Source organism: Lactuca saligna, chromosome 1 (assembly GCF_052625555.1).
Source record: "Lactuca saligna cultivar CGN05327 chromosome 1, ASM5262555v1, whole genome shotgun sequence".
Taxonomy (NCBI): domain Eukaryota; kingdom Viridiplantae; phylum Streptophyta; class Magnoliopsida; order Asterales; family Asteraceae; genus Lactuca; species Lactuca saligna.
The window spans coordinates 59,867,231-59,889,769 of record NC_136417.1 but is presented as its reverse complement, the minus strand read 5'-3'; the positions used below and the strand labels follow the sequence as shown (position 1 = coordinate 59,889,769).

Here is a 22,539-nt window from a genome sequence, read left to right as displayed (position 1 = left end):
GTTTAAATAGGGTGCAAACCCCTGAAACTTAGGGTTTCATCCAACAGCGGTGACTCGCTGAGTCCAAGATATGGACTCGCCGAGTCGTCAACTTAAACGTGTCCCGGGTCTCGTCCCTACTCGGCGAGTCGGACCTATGACTCGCCGAGTCCAAGGCTAAAAATGGAAAATACTTAAATAAGATTTACATACCAGGAACTAAGTGCTACATATATACAAGTTGGAGCTAGCCCACTTGGCTAACAAGGTGTCTAACTAGGAGTTTCTAACTAGAAGGTCTTGGGTTCAATCCCAAGCAAATACTAATATTGTCGTTCAAAAAAAAAAGTAATAATGTATATAAGGTAATGTATCATAAACGATTAACAAGTATTAGATGATATACATTTTTTACTTTGTCTAGAGCATGATATAAACATCTCACATATCCGTCGGGAAAATGACTTAAGGGGGTACGAACTATCGTTTTTATGCACGTTTAATCACATTTTTTTACACCTATTTACCATTGAACTTGTTTTTGATGTTCACAAAATATTATTATAACAGGCTATTGTAGGTTTAGTGGGTCAAGTTGAATTTTCGGCCAATATAAGAATTTTCTGGTGAATATATGAATTTTCCGATGAATATATGAATATTCTGACACAAATATTAATTTTTCGGCGAATGTATGAACTTTCCGGCAAAGCTATGAACACTATGAATGACTTAAACTTGTTTTTCATATCTACAAAAATTGAACTTCATTCCAACATCATATCAACCTCCATTCAAAAAAAAAAAAAAAAAAAAAAAACTAGCATATGGCTACATGAAAAACATACAAGAAATCAGTGGGGTTCTAAATCGAAAATCTAGAAACCTATGTGGTCTTGGTTCATTCACGTTCTTGGAACGATCTAAAAAACCCTATAAAATCAAAAATCGTATCCAATGAAAAGCAAATTAGAGAGAAATAATTATATTTTGATAATATTTTGTGGTTTAACCATATTTTTTTTAGTTTTTATCAATGAAAAGCAACAAAGTTTTATCATTTTTCCTACTTAAGACTATTTTGGCCTAAAATGACAATAAATTTTGAAAAAAAATACCAAATTTAAATTATTTATATTGAACGAAATAAATTAAATATTGAAAATATAAGGAAACAAATTAATGACATATTAATTACTGTTATAACTTGTAAATTAAAATAATTAATTAAGAAAATTGAAAATTACCTCAGAATGACAATGACAAGTATAAATAAATTTTCTAATTTTTTTTTGAAACGACAAATATAATAAACTACACCTAAATTATTCCATCTATGTCTATTGCAGGACTTGAACCCTCAACCTTAAGAAGGAAGAAAAATATCGAGCTAAAATTAACCATAAAATTATAAATTGCAGATTTTTATTTAATAGAATTGATAGATTTTCATATACGAAGACTTGTATCGAAGGGGTCCTCAATCTTTATCGTTCGAATGACATAATGTTATATAAAAAAAAAACAATAAGCAATTTAATCAATATAAGTATATGTCAGCTAAAAAGCCGCCACTTAGGACATAAAATTAGTCAACATTAACCTTTTTTTAACAAGAAATTTCAATCATCGCTTCTTTTGGTCAAACTTTAGCTACAGTATACGTTTACTATGCTGCATCAATAATTGGCCCTTGAGAACGAAAGGTGGAGAAATAAGTCTTAATTAAATGGAAACGGATTCCCGAAACTTGTAAACAGCTACCCTTAAAATTCCTATTCATAACATCAAGCATCAATTCGTTCTCAAGCTTCATCTTTTTACTGGTATGGATTGGGAATCTCCTTCAGATGCCATGCCATGGGTGGGATTGTATGTCGGCGTAGCATCTCTGGTGTGCACTCTTGCAATGGCAGCTGATCTTTTCCAAGGTTTTCGACAATGGAAGCTCTGGTTTCCATGCAGATTTTTCACCATCAACGCTGTTTCCATCACACTCATAGCAATCGCAATGAAGCTACCAGTGGATCTAACCACCGACGTGTCTCAAGGTCTTGATACGACATCAAAATTTCTCAGCGTCGTTTTCTTAGTCGCCATGTTAGCCAACTTTCTCCCTTCTTTAGGGCTTATGAACGATAAAGAACTTCTGATGAACATCGTAGCCTTGGGTATCCTCATCGTCACCATTACTGTAAATGTTTGGATCCAAATCAGTACTACGACGCCTTTGACAATCCCAATACTGATTATTATAATGATATTTTCACTTCCATGGCCATTTTCAGTAGCTTTGACAGTTTCAGCATCTAGAAGAATTTTACAACATAAGTACAAGGAGTTGCATAGGTTGGCTTCAAATCATCAAGACATGAACACGAACATGAACATGAACTTTTCTTATAAGAGACTCAAATGTTATGTTAATAAACATTGGATGATGGCAGAAACTGGTAACCCTCAATTTGTAGTTGCGTGTTCATCTGTTTCTTCTGCTTTAGGAGTTATATGCTCAGTTCTTGTTTGCATTTCATTTTACTTTTTGATAAGCCTGTTTGGTGATACGTCAAATTTGCATTATGGAAGATCAGATTATAAGTGGTCAATCAATGTAATTGTTACTATACAATCAATCGGGACAATAGTAGGTAGTATAGCACCGATTTTTAGATGTTTGTCTTCCACCATTGATTTCAATCTCTCCAAGAAATGGATCAAGAATCATCTAAACGTGTTTAGAGTCGAGAAGCATTGGATCCAAAGGCTTCAACATTGGAAACGCTGCCATGTTCGCTCACATATTCCAGGGCGCCATTGCAAAAAAGCTTTCCATAGCATCAAAAACATGATTTTGAACTTTTGCATAGGGATTCAGATAACAGTTGTGATTATATGCAACACAATATGTCTCCTTCCCAGATCTTTTCTTATCTTAATAATCTTCTGCAAGTCATTGTTGAAAAGTTTTAAACAAGAACCAAATGTGGATACTAATGGCAATGTGATATCAGATTTGGATCAAGAATATACGCGTTATGTCCTACAAGTTGAAGCGGAAACGAAGCTTTCAAAGAGAATATTAAGAAATGCCCTCAACTCCATGACTCGACTTCTTCATGAGTCTGAAGAGAAAGAGCCAAGTAATCTAATCAAACTTCTCAAGAAATCTACAGGATTCCATGGAGTTTTAGAATTCGATAGTGATCAAGTTCCATCTTCACATCAAGAAGAAACCAAGAATTGTTGGAGCCTAGTTGTAGTAACATTAACAGCCATTTCCATTTCCCTTCCTAACATTGCAAGCATCCATGTCAAAGAGTTACTTTCCAGTATGAGAGAAGGGCTACAATTTGTAATGCATGTAGAAGAAAGCCTCAATGTGAATAGTGACTTGGTAAAAGCAAGAAAAGCAGCTAGACGAATGTGGACAGATGTTGAGGTGTACTCTAGGTGGCTACAAACTGATCTTCAAAAGAAGGCTCGTGAAGGAAGAACATCAAAGGATATTCTTCAGTGGTTGGGTGATGAAGCAATAAAAATTGTGATAGAGTTCATGAGAAGAAAAAATGGAATTTTGGATCATTCACTTCGCAAGTTCATTGCTGCAAATTCCATGTATAGAATCAGCCAAACAATACTACTTCACTGCAATACGCAAGAAAATTGGCCAAATGATGAGGGAATTTTTGAGTTTATATCAAGTATGATTGCAGATATGTTATCCGCTTGCTTTACCAACTTACCACGTGTCATAGCTATGAAGTGTCATGATGATGCAATAGAGAAAAGGGAAGAGAGTATCCGGACTACAACACGGGTTCTTGGTAAGTCCAAAAAGATACTTAAGATCCTTAAAAAGCGCCAAGTTCCTAACTTAGATTTTGAATCCATGGCATATGTTGATAAGTGGCATGCATTACCCAAGAGTCACATACACAATTGTTGTTCTCCTTCAAAAAGGATTCAATTACCGGCTTCTTTAAGTTCTAATCAATCATTGGTAGTAACTATTATGTAGTAGGTTTGTAGATGAAATAGTTGAAATTTTGTTATATTGAGAATAATGTAAAATTACATTGTTTTATATTAGGATTTAAGGAGTTTACTTTAGGTATTTGTATGTGTAGATGAGTGATAGTGGTGGATACCATCCATTGTGTACTGTATATTTTTTTAAGGTTGGTACTTTTAATAAACTTTGGTTGAATGAAAACAGAATGCCTCTATATGTGATGAGATTCAACATAATGTCATTAATTTCGTTTATATAGAATACATTCATAAAAGATTTATTTAAGGATATTCACAAAAAACATGATTATTGATCATTTAATATAGTAATATAATTTTTTGGTAGTTATCAAAATGATTATAATGTCCGAAATATTGCACTAGTATTTAAGACCAACATAATTTTGGTTTGAGAATGTCACTTAGACATGTAAGATATGTGATAAAGAGTTTTGGGATATGATATTTCACACCTTATATTTCATATTCCTCTTATGACAGATACATTTTGGAAATTTAGAATCTGATCATTTCGAAATAACAATAACATGTTTTTTGAAATATTATATTTTGGGCTCAGAAATAGTAGACAACAACTAGCACCTAACAATTTTTTAAAGAAACTTAACAAAATCGAAGTAGATTTTAATACAATGGCATAAAAAAGTGTTATTTATTTGAATACCCAATAATAATATATATATATATTTTTGGTAAGAACTAGAGATAATTTTTTGGTAAGTGTTCGACGCAAATGAGATAAACTTGGAAATTATATACATTCAAAATCCAAAATGGAACCATTCTTCACAGGGTGGTTCTCTATGTGAATCCCAAAAATTAGGCCATTTACTTTAATACTCAATTATCATATTGTATTTTTGTTAACATCCCTTAAATTTGGACTATCAAAGTGAAAATAAAAGAAATAAGAGATTAAAGCTGCAGATTAAGTAATAGTTGAAGGACCAAAAAGTATAAAAATATATAGTTCATGGTTATTTTTAAAATCCATTCTTTTTCTACCACATGTTGCACTTTGCTATGCAGGATTACAAGTGTCACACCGTCACCGCTGTGAGTTATCGGTTTAGAAAAGTGCCGCAGCTGCATGCTCTGTACGCAACCCTTTGTTCATGTTCAAATTCTGAAACCCAAATTAAGGATTAACCCTCGAAACCTTTCAAGATAGTTGTGGGTAAAATTCCCCCCAAAAAGCAGAGATGAATGCAATGACATTGCAAGTTGTATCCCCTGTTCCAACAGACATAGACATCGCAAATTCGATTCAACCTCAACACATATCCGCCATTGCCAGAAAGCTCAACCTCAATCCAAATCATTACGATCTCTATGGAAAATACAAGGCCAAGGTATGTGTTTTCGTGTTTGTGTTTGATTTCAAGGTGCCCCAATCTCTCTAGTAATGCACTCTAACTCAATATTTGGATATCGAAGTGAATTGATTCATGGTTTACCCCATTCAATTGCGATAACTAGGGTTTAGTCTGCTTCAAATCTAATGTGGATGTTTATTTAATCACTGAATCAATTGGACATTGGTCATGGGTTTTAAGTTAATCAACCACAACCACTGCAACCTTCAATTTCACCGATAGATTCACATTACAAATTCCTTCATTTGCTTGATAATCGTATCAATTTTGCATCTGAAATTGGCCAGAACTGAAGCGTTAATGATGCTATGATTTTGTTTTAATGAAAATGTTAGGTTTTGTTGCCTGTGATTGACGAACTCAAAGGACAAAAAGATGGGTTCTATGTCGTTGTCGGAGGAATAACACCAACTCCTCTTGGAGAAGGCAAATCCACCACTACTGTTGGCCTCTGTCAAGCTTTGGGGGCGTTTCTTGATAAAAAGGTGTCACTTTTTAACTTTTAGTTATTTCCTGCTATTTTCCCTTAATCTTATTGTTATTGAAATGTATTTTAGAAAAGAAACACTTATCATTCTTGATTGTCACCGGAGGTGTAGGTGGTGACCACCCTAAGACAACCATCACAAGGGCCAACATTTGGCATCAAAGGCGGTGCAGCTGGCGGTGGTTACAGCCAGGTGATCCCAATGGACGAATTTAACCTCCATTTAACTGGCGACATCCATGCCATCACCGCTGCAAACAACCTCTTAGCCGCCGCCATTGACACCCGAATGTTTCACGAGTCAACACAATCCGATTCCGCCCTTTTCAACCGCTTATGTCCACCAAACAAACAAGGTAACCGAATCTTCAATGATGTCATGTATACGCGCTTAAAAAAACTCGGTATACACAAGAAGCTTCCGGAAGATCTTACACCCGAAGAAGTCAAACGATTTGTGAGACTCGATGTTGACCCGGACACGATTACATGGCGTAGGGTTACGGACGTAAATGACCGGTTTTTAAGGAAAATTACAGTCGGACAAGGGGTGGATGAGAGAGGGATGGTGAGAGAAACGGGGTTTGATATTTCGGTTTCTAGTGAGATAATGGCGGTTTTAGCCCTAACCAATTCTCTATCCGACATGCGGGCCCGCCTCGGGAGAATGGTGATTGGGAATAGTAAATCTGGTGAGCCCGTGAGTGCGGATGATCTTGGCCTTGGAGGGGCGTTATCGGTATTAATGAAAGATGCGATAAATCCGACGTTAATGCAAACTCTTGAAGGGACCCCGGTGTTTGTTCATGCGGGCCCATTTGCTAACATAGCTCACGGGAACTCGTCGATTGTGGCGGATAAGATTGCGTTGAAGTTGGTGGGGCCCGGTGGGTTCGTGGTTACGGAAGCAGGGTTTGGATGTGATATAGGGGTTGAAAAGTTTATGAATATAAAGTGTAGGTATAGTGGTTTGAGACCTCAATGTGTTGTTATTGTGGCGACTGTTCGAGCTCTTAAGATGCATGGAGGTGGACCGGCTGTTGCCGCCGGGAAACCGCTTGATCGGGCTTATGTTAGTGAGAATGTCGGTCTTGTGGAAGCCGGTTGTGCCAACCTGGCGAGACATGTGGAGATTGTGAAAGGTTATGGGGTGAATGTCGTTGTGGCGGTGAATAGGTTTTCGAGTGATACGGATGCGGAAATAGCGGCAGTGAGGGCAGCGGCGTTGGCGGCGGGTGCTTATGAGGCTGTTGTTTGTTCTCATTTTGCACATGGTGGAAAAGGAGCGGTTAGTCCGACTCCTATCTTGTATCTCCATTGTATACCTACTGACTAGACAAACTTTCTAGGACTATTTTGGATGATAATAACGAGAATGGGTATTTGCATCTTTTGCATTGACGAAATATCAAGAACGGGTCTTTTCCCCACCTAGTTCCATCTTTTTGGACGAAACAAAAAATTGCAATTTTGTTCCATTGGCATCAGAGTCACCCAATGCATGCCAAACATAGTACAACCCATTATGTCATGTCCTATGTAACAAGATATGACCGGCATTGTACTGTGTTCGGTGTGCATTGTTGAGACTGTGACCGTTGTCGTTGAGACAAATTTGTAATTTTTTGTCTTACCGAAAAGATGTAATAAGGTGGGGTGGACACTCGTTCTTGATATCTCATTTGTGCAAAAGACATGAATGCCCTTCTCATCATTGTCGTCGAAAATAACCCTAAAAAGATTATCCAACCCGATGTAACAAACACAAATACGCATCATTGTAATTTCGTCATGTGATTTTACCAGATTGACCTTGGCGTTGTGGTTCAAAAGGCCTGCGAAAATGCAACTGAGCCTTTCAAATTCTTGTACCCTTTGGACGCAAGCATCAAGGACAAGATAGAAGCGATAGCAAGATCATACGGTGCCAGTGGCGTCGAATACTCCGAGCAGGTAATTAATTCGATACATTTCATTTGTGTTTGACCATGAGGGGCAAACGTGTAAATTCACTTGTGGTTTTTCTTGTAGGCCGAGAAAAAGATCAAAATGTATAGCAAACAAGGGTTCGCGGCACTTCCAATCTGCATGGCGAAAACTCAGTACTCATTTTCCGATAATCCAGCAGCCAAAGGCGCACCAAGTGGATTTGTGTTGCCAATTAGGGATGTGAGGGCGAGTATTGGGGCTGGATTTATTTATCCTTTGGTGGGGAGTATGAGCACGATGCCTGGGCTTCCTACTCGACCTTGCTTTTATGACATTGATCTCGATGTTACTAATGGAAAAGTAAAAGGGCTTTCTTGAAATTTGTGTATGTGTTAGTTAAATGCCTAATTAACTGAAAAAGAAACAAATAATGGCAAAAACAGTCCCTGAATGTTTCTGGATTTGTTGCAAAACCCTTCGACTTATCTTTTATTACATTCTTCTTATTTATGTACATAATATTCGCACCAAATCCACAATATTACCCGCCTACGAATTCACAACCCTGCAATTTTTTCGAATTTCTCCACTCTCCCCCGTGAGGGGGTTCGTATTCCCCATCTTAATCATCGATCTAACGAAATCGTTAACGAAAATCCGCGAGTCATTGCTGTAGATTTCAACTAGGGTTCGTGTAGTCGACACAGCTTCATCACTCGAGTATAGAAATTGATCAGATTCAAGAAGTCCCTTTCCGTTCACCAAGTTTTGAAAGTAATGGTTGTCGAACAAGTCAACGGAATTCCGATCGAGAGCTGTCGTCTTGTTCCCGTCTCCGTTCGCCGGACATTGAGCTTGAAGGTCTGATACCATAGCCTGATCTAATAGCGTCTCATCAGGACCGTTTGTTCCAGAGAAGTTGAATAACCTATTGCTGAACACAGCACACCTCGCCGATCCAATCGTATGCGCACCTTGCAGAGTTTAAATCCAAGTAAGTGAATTCATCAATTCCTAAGTAGATTAATGAAGTAAACCTTTTTGGATCTTGTTTGTGATGAAAAATCGCACCTGATAGGGATACAACATCTGTAAGGTTGAGGCCAACGGCGAGAAACTTGGCGGTGATATTAGCAACGGATTCAGTGGGGCCAGGGAGGTTAGTATTAGCTCCGGACTGATTCGCCACAAGTCCATCTCTTCTTCCTAGTAAGACTTTCCACGATGGCCCTCCACTCTGCAATTCGTATTTCACAGCTATTTTGTTTGAAAAATTCATTTTACATAGGGTTAGGGTTAATCGCCATTGATAATCATGGGCCTACTTACCAAGAGAACTGAATCTTGTGCTGCTATGGCTAGAATGTCAGCACATGAAACTACTCCACTGCATGAGCTTTCTACAGCTGTTTTAATAGCATCAACCACCTCAAATCCCCTAGCAGAATTGATGTTAGGGAAGGCAAACTTCTCCCCATCATTTCCATCCAATAAAATTGATGCATCACAACCCTGAAAGTAGAGTTCTTTATAAGATAGGTTTTTAAATGCTTGGCTTTCACTATAGCTAGTGAAAAGAATAATATGAAACAACTCAGATGTTTATGTTATATTAAAAGAACTCACATTTACAAAGCAATCATGGAAATGAAGCCGAAGCAAAGAAGCAGCCATTCTTGTTTCAGTCTTGATTGCATTTAGCACTTGTTTAAGTACAATGTTGCGAAGATTAGGGCATGAAGTTGAGTAGAAATCCTCAGTTAACTGAGATCTTGCAATTAGAAACAAGATTGACATGGTCATAAGCCATACAAAACCACTATTGCAGTTTAAGTTCTTCATTGTTTTAACTTTCAAGAATCTGTTTTTTACTTCTATATTGAAGGTAAATCTTAGTGATTATGGCTTAACCCTTAAGAAGTTATGGTTTTATATGCTATTAGGAGTGTAAAACTATATTAATATAACAGATTATGTAAGGTGCACTAAGCATAGGATTGGTATAAACTTAATGGTTTAGGGAATTTAATATTGACTGAAATGTTGGATAACTGTGGTTGAGCCAATGAGGTTAATTAGTCGGTAGTAAGCTTTGTGTTGTTGCATCATGGTTATTTTACATAGCTACCACTTTTGTTATTTTAAATGGGGATAACGAAGATGTAGTTATGTTTTTCTATTTCTCTTCTTGTTTTGGCGAATTAATATGAAGTTATGTGGTGCTTACCTGTGGCCTCACTTATCCACACAATTTAGTGGTATGTTAACAATAGATTGTCCAATTAAAATGCATGTCTAAGGTGTTGTTTGATTTTTAAGAAAATTGTCTTTTCCTCTTCTGGAAGACAAACATTACTGTTTGGTTTTTAAAAGACCACAAACATAAATAGAGTACATTCATTGCGTGAAACAAGAACAAGGTACTTATGCTTGTTGCACTAAATAGTGTGATTAGATAGTGGGTTATTGTGTAATTGTAGCAATTATAGTTAGGTGAGTCTTGTAATTGTTTTGTAAGAGGAAGTTGATTGGAAGTAATATGTTAAAAGAATGATGCCCTTTTGCATGTAGTTGCTTCTTTTCAAACTAGTTATTTATGGATTCATGTTGTGATTTTTAAAAATTTTAAATGTGTTTTGAAATTGTTGTCTAAATGGGAGAGAAACGATGTGTTTTTGTAGACAGTAGACTTTTGTTCCACATCTTTTTCTAGTAGATGTTTGAAATAGAAATAGACTACTTGCATTTACATTTTAAAAAACAAACATTACCTAAGTCTTCAAATTTTAACCATCGCATATACTGCTAAATTACGTTCCTAAATCTTAGTAGATAAGTACAAAAGATGTTCCACAACGAGCTTTACACTCAACTCCAAAATCCCACAAATGAAAACTTGAAGAAAATTTATAAAAAAGTGATGTTTTGATCAACATTTGTATACTTCAGTTTTTACTATTACAATTGAATCTCACTCCAAAATCTCTTTCTTTTCACTTTGTAAGATTTCACTGCTTTTTTTTTTTCACACGCATAGGAACCAAACTTTGATCATATCAATTTTTACAAATATAATTATATAGACTTTTAATGTCCTAGTAAGAAAAGTGGAAGTCAATACTACAATGTCACAATTAGATGTGTTTTAAAATATGATAAAAAATCAAAAGCATAATGGTATAATATACAAATGAATGAAATTACATTGCTATTCAGTGGATTTAGCCCTTAAAATTACAAATGAAAGTGGAAGTACAACGACAAAATTAGATATATTTTAAAATATGATTAAAAAAATCAAAAGTATAATGACATAATATACAAATGAATGAAATTAAGTTGTTATTCATTGGATTTAGCCCTTAAAATTTTTATCAACCACATCTCCATACATATCTAGGTCCATAAGTACACATTAAAGCCAAAACCAATAGTTTTAAAGACAAAAGATCCTGATAGCCTCCTACATAACCAGTAGGGTAAATAACATAATAATCACTAACTTTTCACTTTTTTTTTATATATATATATTTTTTTATTTTGACACCTTGTTTTTTTTTTGTTACAAATAAGTTTCTATGTTTTCAATTTGTTGCAATTCTGATAAATTGATCAGTTGACTTCAAGTCGGTTGCACTGTTGGCGTATCGGAAGCAAAAAAAAAAAATGATGCAAAAGACATTATGATTTCAATCTTTTGCGATTTTGATACTAAGATTGCAATCTTTTCTAATATTGGCACTAAGTTTTCAATTTTCTCTAATTTGCAACATAAATAAAATAAATACATGCAAAGACATATACAAAAAGAAACAATAGTTCATAAAAAAAATATCATTCATAATTCATTTTCAAATAACGAAGTTTACCATTAATGGAATTCAAAAATATTACGGTATTTTTTTTTTTTTCATTTTTAAAACAACTAAAACACTCATTTATCATTACTAAAACACTTAAAGGTATTTCATATTAAAAACAGTTATCAGAGTACAATCCCAAAATCTCAAGGTTGCGGAAAATATGAGTGTATACGCTTCGATAATGCCGGGGCATTCCCTTTCGAACCGGAAGTACCTAACAACTGTAAGCACAAAGCTTAGTAAGTTTCTTAAATATCGCATACCATACATACCTACGAGTCATACATATCATAAATATCCAACATTCAATAGGAGGTGTTATGTGCCAATCATAGTTTTGCTATTATTCCGCGAGCCGTATCATGGTCTTCCTTGCCAGGCCGGGGACCAAAACCCTGGTCTTACAGACAAGTTCCAGGTGGTCCTGGTCTTCCATGCAGCATCACAAAGACAACTAGCATACAATCTGCAACTACTTATCTACTAAATTTCCAGAGTCCAAACTCTGGCCTTGCATACAAATTTGCCAGGTGCCACTTACTGGTCTTTCATACAAATACCAAGGTCTCCCCCTGGTCTTCCTATAATACGTAAACAGATAGGGTCGACATTGGTGCCTTCAAACCATAGTATAGTGAGGAGATTCACCTCGTACTGCTGAATCACATTGATAATCCCTGACAGCTGGTCCGACAATCCCCCAACCTATCAATATTAAATAACACCCAATTAATAATTGGAGTCAAATCTATATCTTTTAATCCATACTTAGGGTAAAAAGACCATTTTACCCTTTATCTAGCTTGGCCCAAGACTAAGGCCTAAACCTACAATCCAAAAGTCCCAAACATGGCCCAAAATATCCCATAGTCAACCCTAATCAAACTTCTAGTCAAAGTCAAATTCAACAGTCCATGTTGACCAAACATGCCGTGTTGCCTCTTAACCACGGCGTGTTCCTCCAACATCTAATCAGTCAGGAAAAATCTCGGTCATACGTCGTGTTGGCTTGCCACCACGCCGTGTTCGCCCGGGTTTCAACAACTTAATACATTAGGTTGTTTTCTCCGATTCCAAGAGCTCCTAAGCTCAGATCTTGTGACAACCGTCATATTCTGGTCAATTCAAAGTCAAATAAAGTCAACAAGTCAAACCGGTCAGCTCCACTAACCCGTGTGTGCTTGGACTTACGCTCAGTATTTACTAAACAAGTCGCTACTCTAATAAGAAAACATGAATCGAAAAGTACGTACAACTAGATCTCTTTAACCTAAAAACTGTACTACGTGGCGAGCCAAACTGATAAAACAATGATGCATACTCATCGGGAGTGTGTAAGATCCTTAAACAAGGCTTAACAGGGTTTACGAACCATGCATTGCGATGCCGGACACTCACAATTGTCACACATGGATCCCCTCTCAATCGTTTTCACTCTATCTCTGTCTATGTCAAATCTCTCCTAAATCTCTCCAAGTATGTGAAATCTCTCTCAAATATCTCTCCGTATGAGAAATCTCTCCAAGAATGTCAAATCTCTCCCAAATCTCTCTAAGTATGTGAAATCTCTCTCAAATATCTCTCTGTATGAGAAATCTCTCCAAGAATGTCAAATCTCTCCCAAATCTCTCTAAGTATGTGAAATCTCTCTCAAATATCTCTCTATATGAGAAATCTCTCCAAGAATGTTAAATCTCTCCCAAATCTCTCCACGTATGTGAAATCTCTCTCAAATATCTCTCTGTATGAGAAATCTCTCCAAGAATGTCAAATCTCTCCCAAATCCCTCCAAGTATGTGAAAACTCTCGCAAATATCTCTTTGTATGAGAAATCTCTCCAAGAATGTCAAATCTCTCCCAAATCTCTCCAAGTGTGAGAAATCTCTCCCAAATCTCTCTCAAAAGTTTCCCGTAACTTTTTGGAATCATTCGGGTCATTCCGGCCCTTAACCGGGTCAAAAACGGCTTAAAACGGGGCGAAAACGAGAAAAATAGGCTTTAGGAACCGAAACCGGAATGAGAGGCTTCTTAGGACCAGAGACCGAGCCTCTGGTGGCTAAGAGAACAGAGGCCGAGCCTCTGGTGGCTAAGAGAACAGAGGCCGAGCCTCTGGCGGCTAAGAGAACCGAAACCGAGAGCAAGACGCAGGAACCGAGAGTACTATTCACAACCGAGCGGTCGGTCCCTCTCGGTCCCTCTCGGCCCGTCCCACTCTCTGTTCGCGCCGCACTCTCGGTCCGCCTCCGCCTCTCTGCTCACTCTCTGCTCCGCCTCTCACTCTCTGCTCCGCCTCTCACTCTCTGCTCTCTTCTCACTCTCTGCCTCGCGCGCTCCTCTGTCCCCTCCCACCTCTCGGTTTCTTCCCTCCTTCTCCTCTCCTCTCGGCTCCTTCCCTTCTCTCTTCTTCTTCTCTCGGTTCCGCCTCCCTCTCTCTCTCGGTTCAGCATAAGAGGGCCAAACCTCGGCCAGGCTTCGCATTTTTTGTCATTTTCAGCCCATTTTTGATATTCTTAACATTTTAAGCCCGTTTTTCGTGATTTTAAAGCGGGATTTTCTCCAGAAATTATATTTTAACATAATAAACTCTAAATATTCATAATTTAAACATATTTTGATGAAAATCATTATTTAAATAATAAAAATCAAATGGATGAATTATTAAAGGTGGAGTGTTGACTTTGCCTTATCCAAAGTCACAAGCAACCACCCCACACCCACTCTTTGACTAACCACACCTCTCCACCTTACCTAGGTCACATCAATGTCTTTTCCACTCAATTATCCCTCCTCCCCACGTTTTTGAGGGCTGATTATTCATCCTCTCTCCTCACTTCTCTCATTTGCTCTCATTTCACAAGAAGATCAAACTCTTTCCTCTCTCACTTTCTCTCTCTAGAAATTCGAGATTCAAGGGCTGATCTTGAGTTTTTCCTCCACATTTGGTAAGCATAATCCATTCTCTTTATGATTATCTCATTTATTTCCACTCAAATCATGGATATCTTAGACAAACTCTCTCATAATTGTGTTAGATCTTCGAATCTTCAAGTGATTCTTCAAGTGTTCTTGGGTTGAACACTTTCCTTCTTCAACACTTACCTACTGGAATCACTTAAGGTGAGTTCATACCCCTACATTTTCATGTTTTCTCAAGTTTTCAGGGGGGAATACAAGTTAAAACACTAAGAACATATCTAAATTTTTCTAACAGCCTTCATCAGAAAAGTTCAACTCCATTCACGGACTGTTTTGGGCATCTTAAACACTTTTGTTTTCAAAACTGTACAAGGTGCAAATAGTTCAAGTTTTTAGCTTTAAAATGGCTACTTGCACATCTCCATACGATTTTTCTACAATTTATGGTGATTTTTACAAAACTGCCTATCATTTCAAACAACAATCCGGACCAGTCTGTGATTATGGACTTATTCACCCAAGTTAGAGGTCATTATAAATTGTGATAAAAATTATGAGCAAACTAGACACATTTTGTGAACTCTCAGAAATTACGGATCTAGTTTTCGACTTCGTATGATTTTTCTATGATTTTTCCAAAACAGGGCAGAATTGCTAAATTTTGCCAACAGCATGTAAATATCATAACACTTTGTATTATGTTGAGCAAAGTGTATAATCATAAGTTCTAATATTTGAATGTGTTTCCTTGCTAGTTTATCATTATGAACTGAAACTAAAACATTCATATTAAATATTATTCATTCATTTTGGAACACGTGCTATTAAACTATAAAAAGTATAGTCAATAAATTCACAACACTAATACTTTTCCATAAAAGAGTTCATACATAGTACATACATTTTAGATAAACTATAATAGGTATAGTTTATGATACATCACTCTACGCACTCGTACAAGAAGGGTACATTCATACAAGAAAGATTTCTATTCGCACACATTTCACGTAAATTTATTAAGCTATGGTTCAATAAATTCACAACACTAATACTTTTCCATAAAGGAGTTCATACATAGTACATACATTTTAGATAAACTATAATAGGTATAGTTTATGATACATCACTCTACGCACTCGTACAAGAAGGGTACATTCATACAAGAAATATTTATATTCACACACATTTCACGTAAACTTGTTATCCTATATTGTGAGTTTCTCTATTTTTCTCTCTCTCTCTCTCTCCCCGTACGTCCGAGTGCGGGATATAATTCCTGGTAGTTATAATCAGAATCTCCTTGAGGGAGAACGTGATACTTGTATATAGATCTATATTGGGATTGACACCCCACACCTTGCTGCTAGCTACAGTTGGACCTGCAGGTCTACGGGTGACAAATGTCATTTCATTTTTCGCGACACTGAGAACGTCGTGGCAGGTTCACATAGTCATAGTATGATTATAACGGCTCACATAGGGAACAATCCATAAGTTTACGGGATTTTATTTTTAAAACCTAAATGAGTTTTATGTCGATTTAAAATCACCTTTTATCTCTATGGGTACAAATACAAAGTACCGGGTCTCTATACAAAAAGGGGTACAAATACAAAGTACCGGGTCTCTATACAAAAAGGGGTACAAATACAAAGTGCCGGGTCTCTATACAAAGCTATTATGATATTAAAACTACACTTCCTCTAAAATTGTTAGACTTCAACTATAGTCGCTGAGCGTATATGTTGAGTCATATAAGAATTTAGTCTTGATTGGCCTAGAATTGGTGGTGCCCGCCTCATCTCCTGTTCCTCGTTGGGTTGTGGACCTAGGGCAGACCCACTATATTCAACGTTTTATCTAAGTTAAGCCTTATATAACTTTATATGTTGGACGATTATAGAGGAACTCTACGGATTACTCTAGGGTTCATTACAGCATCATGTAGGATTATTTCTATTCATACTTAACTAAGAAAATATTGGATTTTCTGGAAATCAAACTAAATCGATTTTACAAGGAAAAACGGTTTCTACTTCAAACAAAACTCTTATGAACTCACCAACCTTTGTGTTGACACTCTTTAAAACTACTTGTATTCTCAGGAAATCAGTGAAACAGGAAAACTTCATCGCTTTGAGGATGGGACGCTAAACCGTCAACAAATTATTTTGTCATCATAATGTAATTGCTTTTGAAACATGTAAACATATACTTTAGTGTAACTTTTGCAATTATATATATGGTGGTTGTTTTTACTTTGAGCACTATTATACACGTTGTTATGATACTGTACATGAAGTCCTCCACCCCCAGACGTTTCCGCCATCCTTGGTTTGGGGGTGTGACAGATCTAGTCCTTAATGCGGTCCAAAATTATCCATTGGGACTACCCAAAAAGGTTCAAAACTAAATCCATAAAGTTTAATCAGAGCTTAACCAACAAGCACTTAATCCTTCTAGTTCGAAGTCCATCATTTCCAGAAGTGATTCAAACACCAAAACCATCCCCAAGGTTGGTGCTTTATACACATGTATGTCCAATGCATGTCTTGAACTCGTATTAGGTCAAAATGAGGATTCATGGCCTAATCTCTATACATGACATCAAAACTTGATTATAATCCATATTCCAAACACTATTAACTCCTCTTGACCTGGAGATTCAGATTCATAAAGTTACCAACTTTATGAGGTCTAACCATTCCATCATTCAAGAATAAGAAGATAAAGGAACAAAACTCAAGATCTAACAACTATGAATGATAAAAATCAAGTTTTGTACACTTACAAAGGTCCAGAAGAGTGCCAAGGTGAAGAATAGGGGCTTGCTTGCTTGATATTTGCTTCCTTTCCCCTCCTTCATTCTTAGCTTCAAAAAGCACCAAACTAGTTCTAAAAATGGATGAAGATGATTAGGGTTTCTTTCAGGGCTTGAGGGGTTGATGATGGACAAACCCTAGCCTCCTTATTCCTTTAAATAACGAGCAAAAACCCAGAAGATTAGGGTTTTCATTCCGACCGTCAACACGTCCTATTCCAAGAGGCAACACGTGTTGACCTTTATGAAAATCACACTTCTTATCTATACACGCCGTGTTGGTTCCTCCAACACGCCTTGTCCAATCCTCAAAAGAGGATTTATTCCCAACAATTGTTCCTCAAGATTTTGGGTGTTACAATTAAAGCAATGTAGATATTGAAAACATGAACATATAAATCCCAAAGTACAACTTAGTCATGATCTTGTTCTTGTGACACGTTCGACTGAATCATAAGGTTGTTTTCATTGCGCCTCATTGGTTGTTACAAAGAAATTGAAAATTGAAAGTAGGTTTTCATAACCAGGAACTCTTGGTAAGTTACATAGCTATTTTTTGCAATTAAACCATTTGAAGTGGAACCATAACTTGGACCATGCACAGAAAGCAAAAGAAATAGACATTCTAACCTATAAGATTGATGTAGTAACATATATAAAATCCTGGAATAACATAAAGAGCACCGATCTTGATGGAGCTACCAAGCTGTTTTTCATATATGAAATCATAATACAACATAAGATCGTTAGGTTAGATATTATTAACTGACCAAGACACACTCGATTTGAATGATTTTTTTTTCATCCTTTTAACTTATAGGTTAGGATGTTTATTTCATTAGCTTTTTGTATGTGGTCAAAGTTTTGGTTCCACTTCAAAATGATTATTGCAAAAAATAACTATGTAGGTAAGAGTTCCTAGTTATGGAAACATACTTTCGATTTCAATCGAACATGTCATGGGGACAAGATCATGAATAAGTTGTACTTTGAGATTTAAGTAATCCTGTTTTCAATACCTATATTGTTTTTATGGTAAACATCGTTGTTTAAAAATGAATCAGGAATGATATTTTTTTATGAACCATTGTTTTCTTGTTGTTTATGTTTTTGCATAATGTTTATTTCATTACAAACTAGAAAATACTAAAAACTTAATGTCAAAAGCGCAAAATTTTGAAAATATAGTCTCTTTTGCGTCACTTTTTTCACTTCTGTGCAACGAGACAACACCAACCGGTCAACTTGTTAAAACTGCAAAACATAGTAACTTATTTGTAAAAGAAAAATCATGGTGTGAAAATCTTTAAAAAAAATAAATAAATAAATAAATAAAAAAAATTAATGATCCATCCACTCCATTTAGCGTAAGTAATTCTTCCATTTTCAAGTACCACCCTGGTATTTTGTTGATAGTAAAAGCATCTCTAGAGCTGACAACTTGATTGCCTGATGATAAGTAAAACAGACACTGAAGCTCAATATCCAGCGCCGAGAAATTACAAACGAGCAAAGATATTTTTGGAGCTAGCGATCACCATTCACACACCTTTTTCATGAAGTCAGAGTAATTGTTAGCCAATGATAATGATAAAGTTAGATTTAGGTGGGGTCTGATTTTATCACAACCGTGCAAACTAAACAAGAATTATCGATCAGAATGCTGTGGCGATTATCTCCGATATTTCTCCCTTCCAAATCCAGTTTTTTGTTTAATTCAAAATGGTTTGCTCACTCGACGTAGCAAATCTAGGGATTCGATTCAATCCTTTGCCTCATGTCGATACTACTTTTATCAATCAAAGAAGGATTCGACCTCGCTCTGTAATCGTATTCCCCACATCCGATTGTCTGAAGCATCGTCTTCCCCGACGCATCTCGTGTTCTGCCGTCGACGAAGAGCAGATTCAGCAAACGTTCAGTGATGCTGAGAATTCACTCATCAGTAGTCTCATTGGCATCCAAGGACGTGGTCGCTCTGCTTCTCCTCAGCAACTCAAAGTAACACCCTCTTCCTCTTCTCTGTTTAACTCACTAAATTCTAAGATTATGACACTGCGTATCTTCTCCGATCATCAAATTTGCAATCGCTTATAATCGCATAACATTATATTTCTGAATTATGTAGGAAGTCGAACAAGCCGTGACAGCTCTAGAAGCTACTAAAGGTGTCCCTGATCCTGTAAGTAGTTTAAAAACCCTAACCTCTTTTGAGTTTTATTTATCCGATTCAAGTATGAGCTCAATTCTGCAGACCAGTTCGAGTCTAATCGAGGGCCGATGGCAATTGATTTTCACAACAAGACCTGGAACAGCTTCCCCGATCCAGGTTACATGTTACCGCATCTCCGATGAAGATCCAATGCAAACATTTACCTCCAAAATTAACCAAACCTTCATGATTCTTGTAGAGAACATTCGTCGGAGTCGACTTGTTCAGTGTATTCCAAGAAATTTACCTTCAAACAAACGATCCACGAGTCTCCAATATCGTCAAATTCTCCGATTCAATAGGTGAACTTAAAGTCGAGGTACGCCATTGTCGACCAATTCCTCGCTCTTCACATACGTTCGATTGTTGCGTTTTGACAGTTGACACGATTTAATTGGTTTAAACTCAGGCTGCCGCTGCAATCAACGACGGAAAAAGGATTCTTTTCCGTTTCGATAAAGCAGCATTCTCATTCAAGTTTCTTCCCTTCAAAGTTCCATATCCGGTGCCTTTTAAACTCCTCGGAGACGAAGCAAAAGGTTGGTTAGACACAACATACTTGTCGGAATCCGGAAACCTTCGTATCTCAAGAGGAAATAAGGTAACCCTAGTTCATGTTTCTTTTTATGTTTAAACTCCATGTTCACGAAGGATCAGGATCTACGTTGGTGTAGTGCAGGGGACGACGTTTGTTCTTCAGAAGCAAACGGAACCCCGGCAACGATTGATTTCTGCAATTTCCACCGGTCGTTCAGTGATTCAGGTAACCATTTCAGATCTTCTCGACGAATCTTCGAAGTTTGTTTTCTAGGGAAAAAAAAAAAAAAATCCTAACAAATTTGTATTTGTGCAAGGCGATTGACGAGTTTATGTCGTTAAATCAAACGGAAGACGAACAACAACTCATTGAAGGCGAATGGCAAATGATTTGGAGTTCACAGGTTTTAATTTTATTATATATATAAAATATCAAAAAAGGGTATTTAAGTCATTTCACTAAAAATTAAACAATTTCCTTAAAAAATTATATTTTTTGCAGATGGAAACCGATAGTTGGATAGAGAATGCAGCTAATGGTCTTATGGGCTCACAGGTACAAAGTTCAAATCTAGCTTTTCAAAATTTTAACACAAACTTTTTTTTTTTTTTTTTTTTTTGTTACAAATCTTATGATGCTGAATAACTTTTCATTTTTTCTATATTGTATTAATCCAAATTGTTTATTGTGATATTTAGATTGTTAAAGAAAATGGGAGACTCAAGTTTCTTGTTGACATATTGTTTGGGGTCAAATTCTCCATGAATGGAACATTTGAGTAGGTTTTTATCCCAAGTAGTTTCACAATTAGTATCTTAAAAACCCTAAAACTGGTATTTAAATATTTAACTGTAACTTTTTTTTTTTTTTTTTTATGTAGAAAATGTGACACAAATATATATGATGTGATGATGGATGATGGTGCAATAGTAATTGGACCATATGGGCTTCCAGTTGAGCTAATAACCAAATTTAAATTGGAAGTCTTGTAAGACTCAAATCAAAATTTACTATTTCTTTTTTTCTCTTTTATATTTGCATGGTAATTTATTTATTTATTTATTTTTTTTTTGTAGGTATTCGGATGACAAAATCAGGATAAGCCGGGGATACAGCAAGATTCTCTTTGTCCACATTCGTGTTGGAAGTTGATGAAATACGAATTTGTATTTTTATAAAAAGGAAGTTTTTTAAAAAAAAAGATCAAGATACCATATTGCTTGTTTGAGAACTTTGAAGATTTTTACATTGTGATTAAGGAAATGTTAATTCTTTTTTGTTGTGTAGATAATGAGTTGAATTGTAATTAATGGTGTATATGCTTTAACCACAGCTCAATACATATCTTTGTCTAAATTTTAAAATTTTGTCCTGGATTACTACGAAATGTGATTGTTTTTGTGACATTTTGGACAAAATATTCAAACAACAAATGTTTAGTCATCGAAATAATCTGATTATAACTTCATATCACGTGAAACATTTACTAACTGTAAAAAGGGTATGCAACAAAAATGACCTCAAAAGTCGAAAGCATATAGGATATAATAGTAAGATAACGTTATAAGGAATATTTATGTACAAACATTTAATAGTTCACCTATTTTATCATATTTTACTATCATAACATTATTTGGAATATTTACATACAAAGTACAAATATTCAACATCACACCTATTTTATAACACTTTCACGATAGGCGATTAGAATTCAAGGTTTTAAAAACATGCTTAACAGGTTTCCGTGCAGCATAAGGGTGCAATTCTTGACACCATCCATGACATGCCACGAAGATAAATACGTTTGGATTGAGTTTTTCTGGCCCGACAACATGTTTTCTATACTAGTTGTGTTAAGTTTTGCAAATAATTTCACTTGACATGTGAATCTGTTTATTTTATTAAATTAAAAAAAATTATAAATATATTTATTAGAAAGGAAAGCAAATAAAGATTAATAACTAAATATGTGATATTCAAATATCTTTTCCCTTGATCGGTTTTGCCCTAGGTCTAAATCATATATTAAGTGTTTACGTTATTGTAGAAATTGGAATTGTGGCCATGTATCTTTTGTATTGACGTTTTTAATTATTTGTATCAATACTTGGATTTTGGATGATTTCATTTGTTGTGTTTGCATCAATGTTTTTAACTTTTCATTTGGATATGTTTATCACTTTATCAGCTAATTTTTTGGAATTTAAATGTGCTTAGCAGTTTATTTTCTGGAATTTTCCTAATTAAACAAATGTGACATGAGAACCTGATTCTAACTCACAAACTTGAATCTAACATGTGACCCGTATAATTAAACAGGTTATGCAGGTCATGTATGAGTTTGGCTTATTCGGGTTAGGGTTTAAGCAAGACACACAAATATTTA

At 36.0% G+C, this 22,539-nt stretch overlaps 4 protein-coding genes across 4 annotated transcripts; 3 read left to right on the top strand and 1 right to left on the bottom strand.

Moving 5' to 3' along the window:
• Nucleotides 1–1,807: 1,807 nt before the first annotated feature.
• On the top strand, nucleotides 1,808–3,997 carry LOC145006936 (uncharacterized). The gene has a single exon (XM_078965953.1). It carries the CDS (start codon nucleotides 1,808–1,810, stop codon nucleotides 3,995–3,997), a length of 2,190 nt encoding a protein of 729 aa, XP_078822079.1.
• Nucleotides 3,998–5,042: 1,045 nt separating this feature from the next.
• LOC145037256 (formate--tetrahydrofolate ligase-like) lies at nucleotides 5,043–8,276 on the top strand. Its single transcript, XM_078985882.1, has 5 exons — nucleotides 5,043–5,363; nucleotides 5,723–5,872; nucleotides 5,987–7,162; nucleotides 7,681–7,827; nucleotides 7,906–8,276. The coding sequence occupies exons 1-5, from the start codon at nucleotides 5,214–5,216 to the stop codon at nucleotides 8,179–8,181; spliced, it is 1,899 nt and encodes a 632-aa protein (XP_078842008.1). The 5' UTR covers nucleotides 5,043–5,213; the 3' UTR covers nucleotides 8,182–8,276.
• Nucleotides 8,255–9,890, bottom strand: LOC145037275 (peroxidase N-like). Its single transcript, XM_078985902.1, has 4 exons — nucleotides 9,430–9,890; nucleotides 9,133–9,315; nucleotides 8,875–9,040; nucleotides 8,255–8,777 (listed from the first exon to the last, which is right to left on the bottom strand). The coding sequence occupies exons 1-4, from the start codon at nucleotides 9,643–9,645 to the stop codon at nucleotides 8,353–8,355; spliced, it is 990 nt and encodes a 329-aa protein (XP_078842028.1). The 5' UTR covers nucleotides 9,646–9,890; the 3' UTR covers nucleotides 8,255–8,352.
• A 9,002-nt stretch (nucleotides 9,891–18,892) lies between these two features.
• On the top strand, nucleotides 18,893–21,509 carry LOC145037268 (Plastid-lipid associated protein PAP / fibrillin family protein). Its single transcript, XM_078985890.1, has 11 exons — nucleotides 18,893–19,404; nucleotides 19,532–19,585; nucleotides 19,658–19,732; nucleotides 19,815–19,934; nucleotides 20,025–20,216; nucleotides 20,295–20,378; nucleotides 20,470–20,556; nucleotides 20,655–20,708; nucleotides 20,852–20,931; nucleotides 21,034–21,141; nucleotides 21,230–21,509. Exons 1-11 carry the CDS (start codon nucleotides 19,126–19,128, stop codon nucleotides 21,303–21,305), a joined length of 1,209 nt encoding a protein of 402 aa, XP_078842016.1. The 5' UTR covers nucleotides 18,893–19,125; the 3' UTR covers nucleotides 21,306–21,509.
• The last annotated feature ends 1,030 nt before the right edge of the window (nucleotides 21,510–22,539 follow it).

What these genes read in the sequence shown, in the direction of transcription:
- LOC145037275 (XM_078985902.1), bottom strand. Translation starts at nt 9,645, where the DNA reads ATGAAGAACTTAAACTGCAATAGTGGTTTTGTATGGCTTATGACCATG. An exon ending in CACAAGATTCAGTTCTCTTG is followed by an intron (nt 9,041 to 9,132) that starts GTAAGTAGGCCC and finishes TACGAATTGCAG; the next exon opens with AGTGGAGGGCCATCGTGGAA. An exon ending in AGATGTTGTATCCCTATCAG is followed by an intron (nt 8,778 to 8,874) that starts GTGCGATTTTTC and finishes AAACTCTGCAAG; the next exon opens with GTGCGCATACGATTGGATCG.
- LOC145006936 (XM_078965953.1), top strand. Translation starts at nt 1,808, where the DNA reads ATGGATTGGGAATCTCCTTCAGATGCCATGCCATGGGTGGGATTGTAT.
- LOC145037268 (XM_078985890.1), top strand. Translation starts at nt 19,126, where the DNA reads ATGGTTTGCTCACTCGACGTAGCAAATCTAGGGATTCGATTCAATCCT. An exon ending in CTTCTCCTCAGCAACTCAAA is followed by an intron (nt 19,405 to 19,531) that starts GTAACACCCTCT and finishes TGAATTATGTAG; the next exon opens with GAAGTCGAACAAGCCGTGAC. An exon ending in AAATGATTTGGAGTTCACAG is followed by an intron (nt 20,557 to 20,654) that starts GTTTTAATTTTA and finishes TATTTTTTGCAG; the next exon opens with ATGGAAACCGATAGTTGGAT.
- LOC145037256 (XM_078985882.1), top strand. Translation starts at nt 5,214, where the DNA reads ATGAATGCAATGACATTGCAAGTTGTATCCCCTGTTCCAACAGACATA. An exon ending in ATGGAAAATACAAGGCCAAG is followed by an intron (nt 5,364 to 5,722) that starts GTATGTGTTTTC and finishes TGAAAATGTTAG; the next exon opens with GTTTTGTTGCCTGTGATTGA. An exon ending in GCGTCGAATACTCCGAGCAG is followed by an intron (nt 7,828 to 7,905) that starts GTAATTAATTCG and finishes TTTTTCTTGTAG; the next exon opens with GCCGAGAAAAAGATCAAAAT.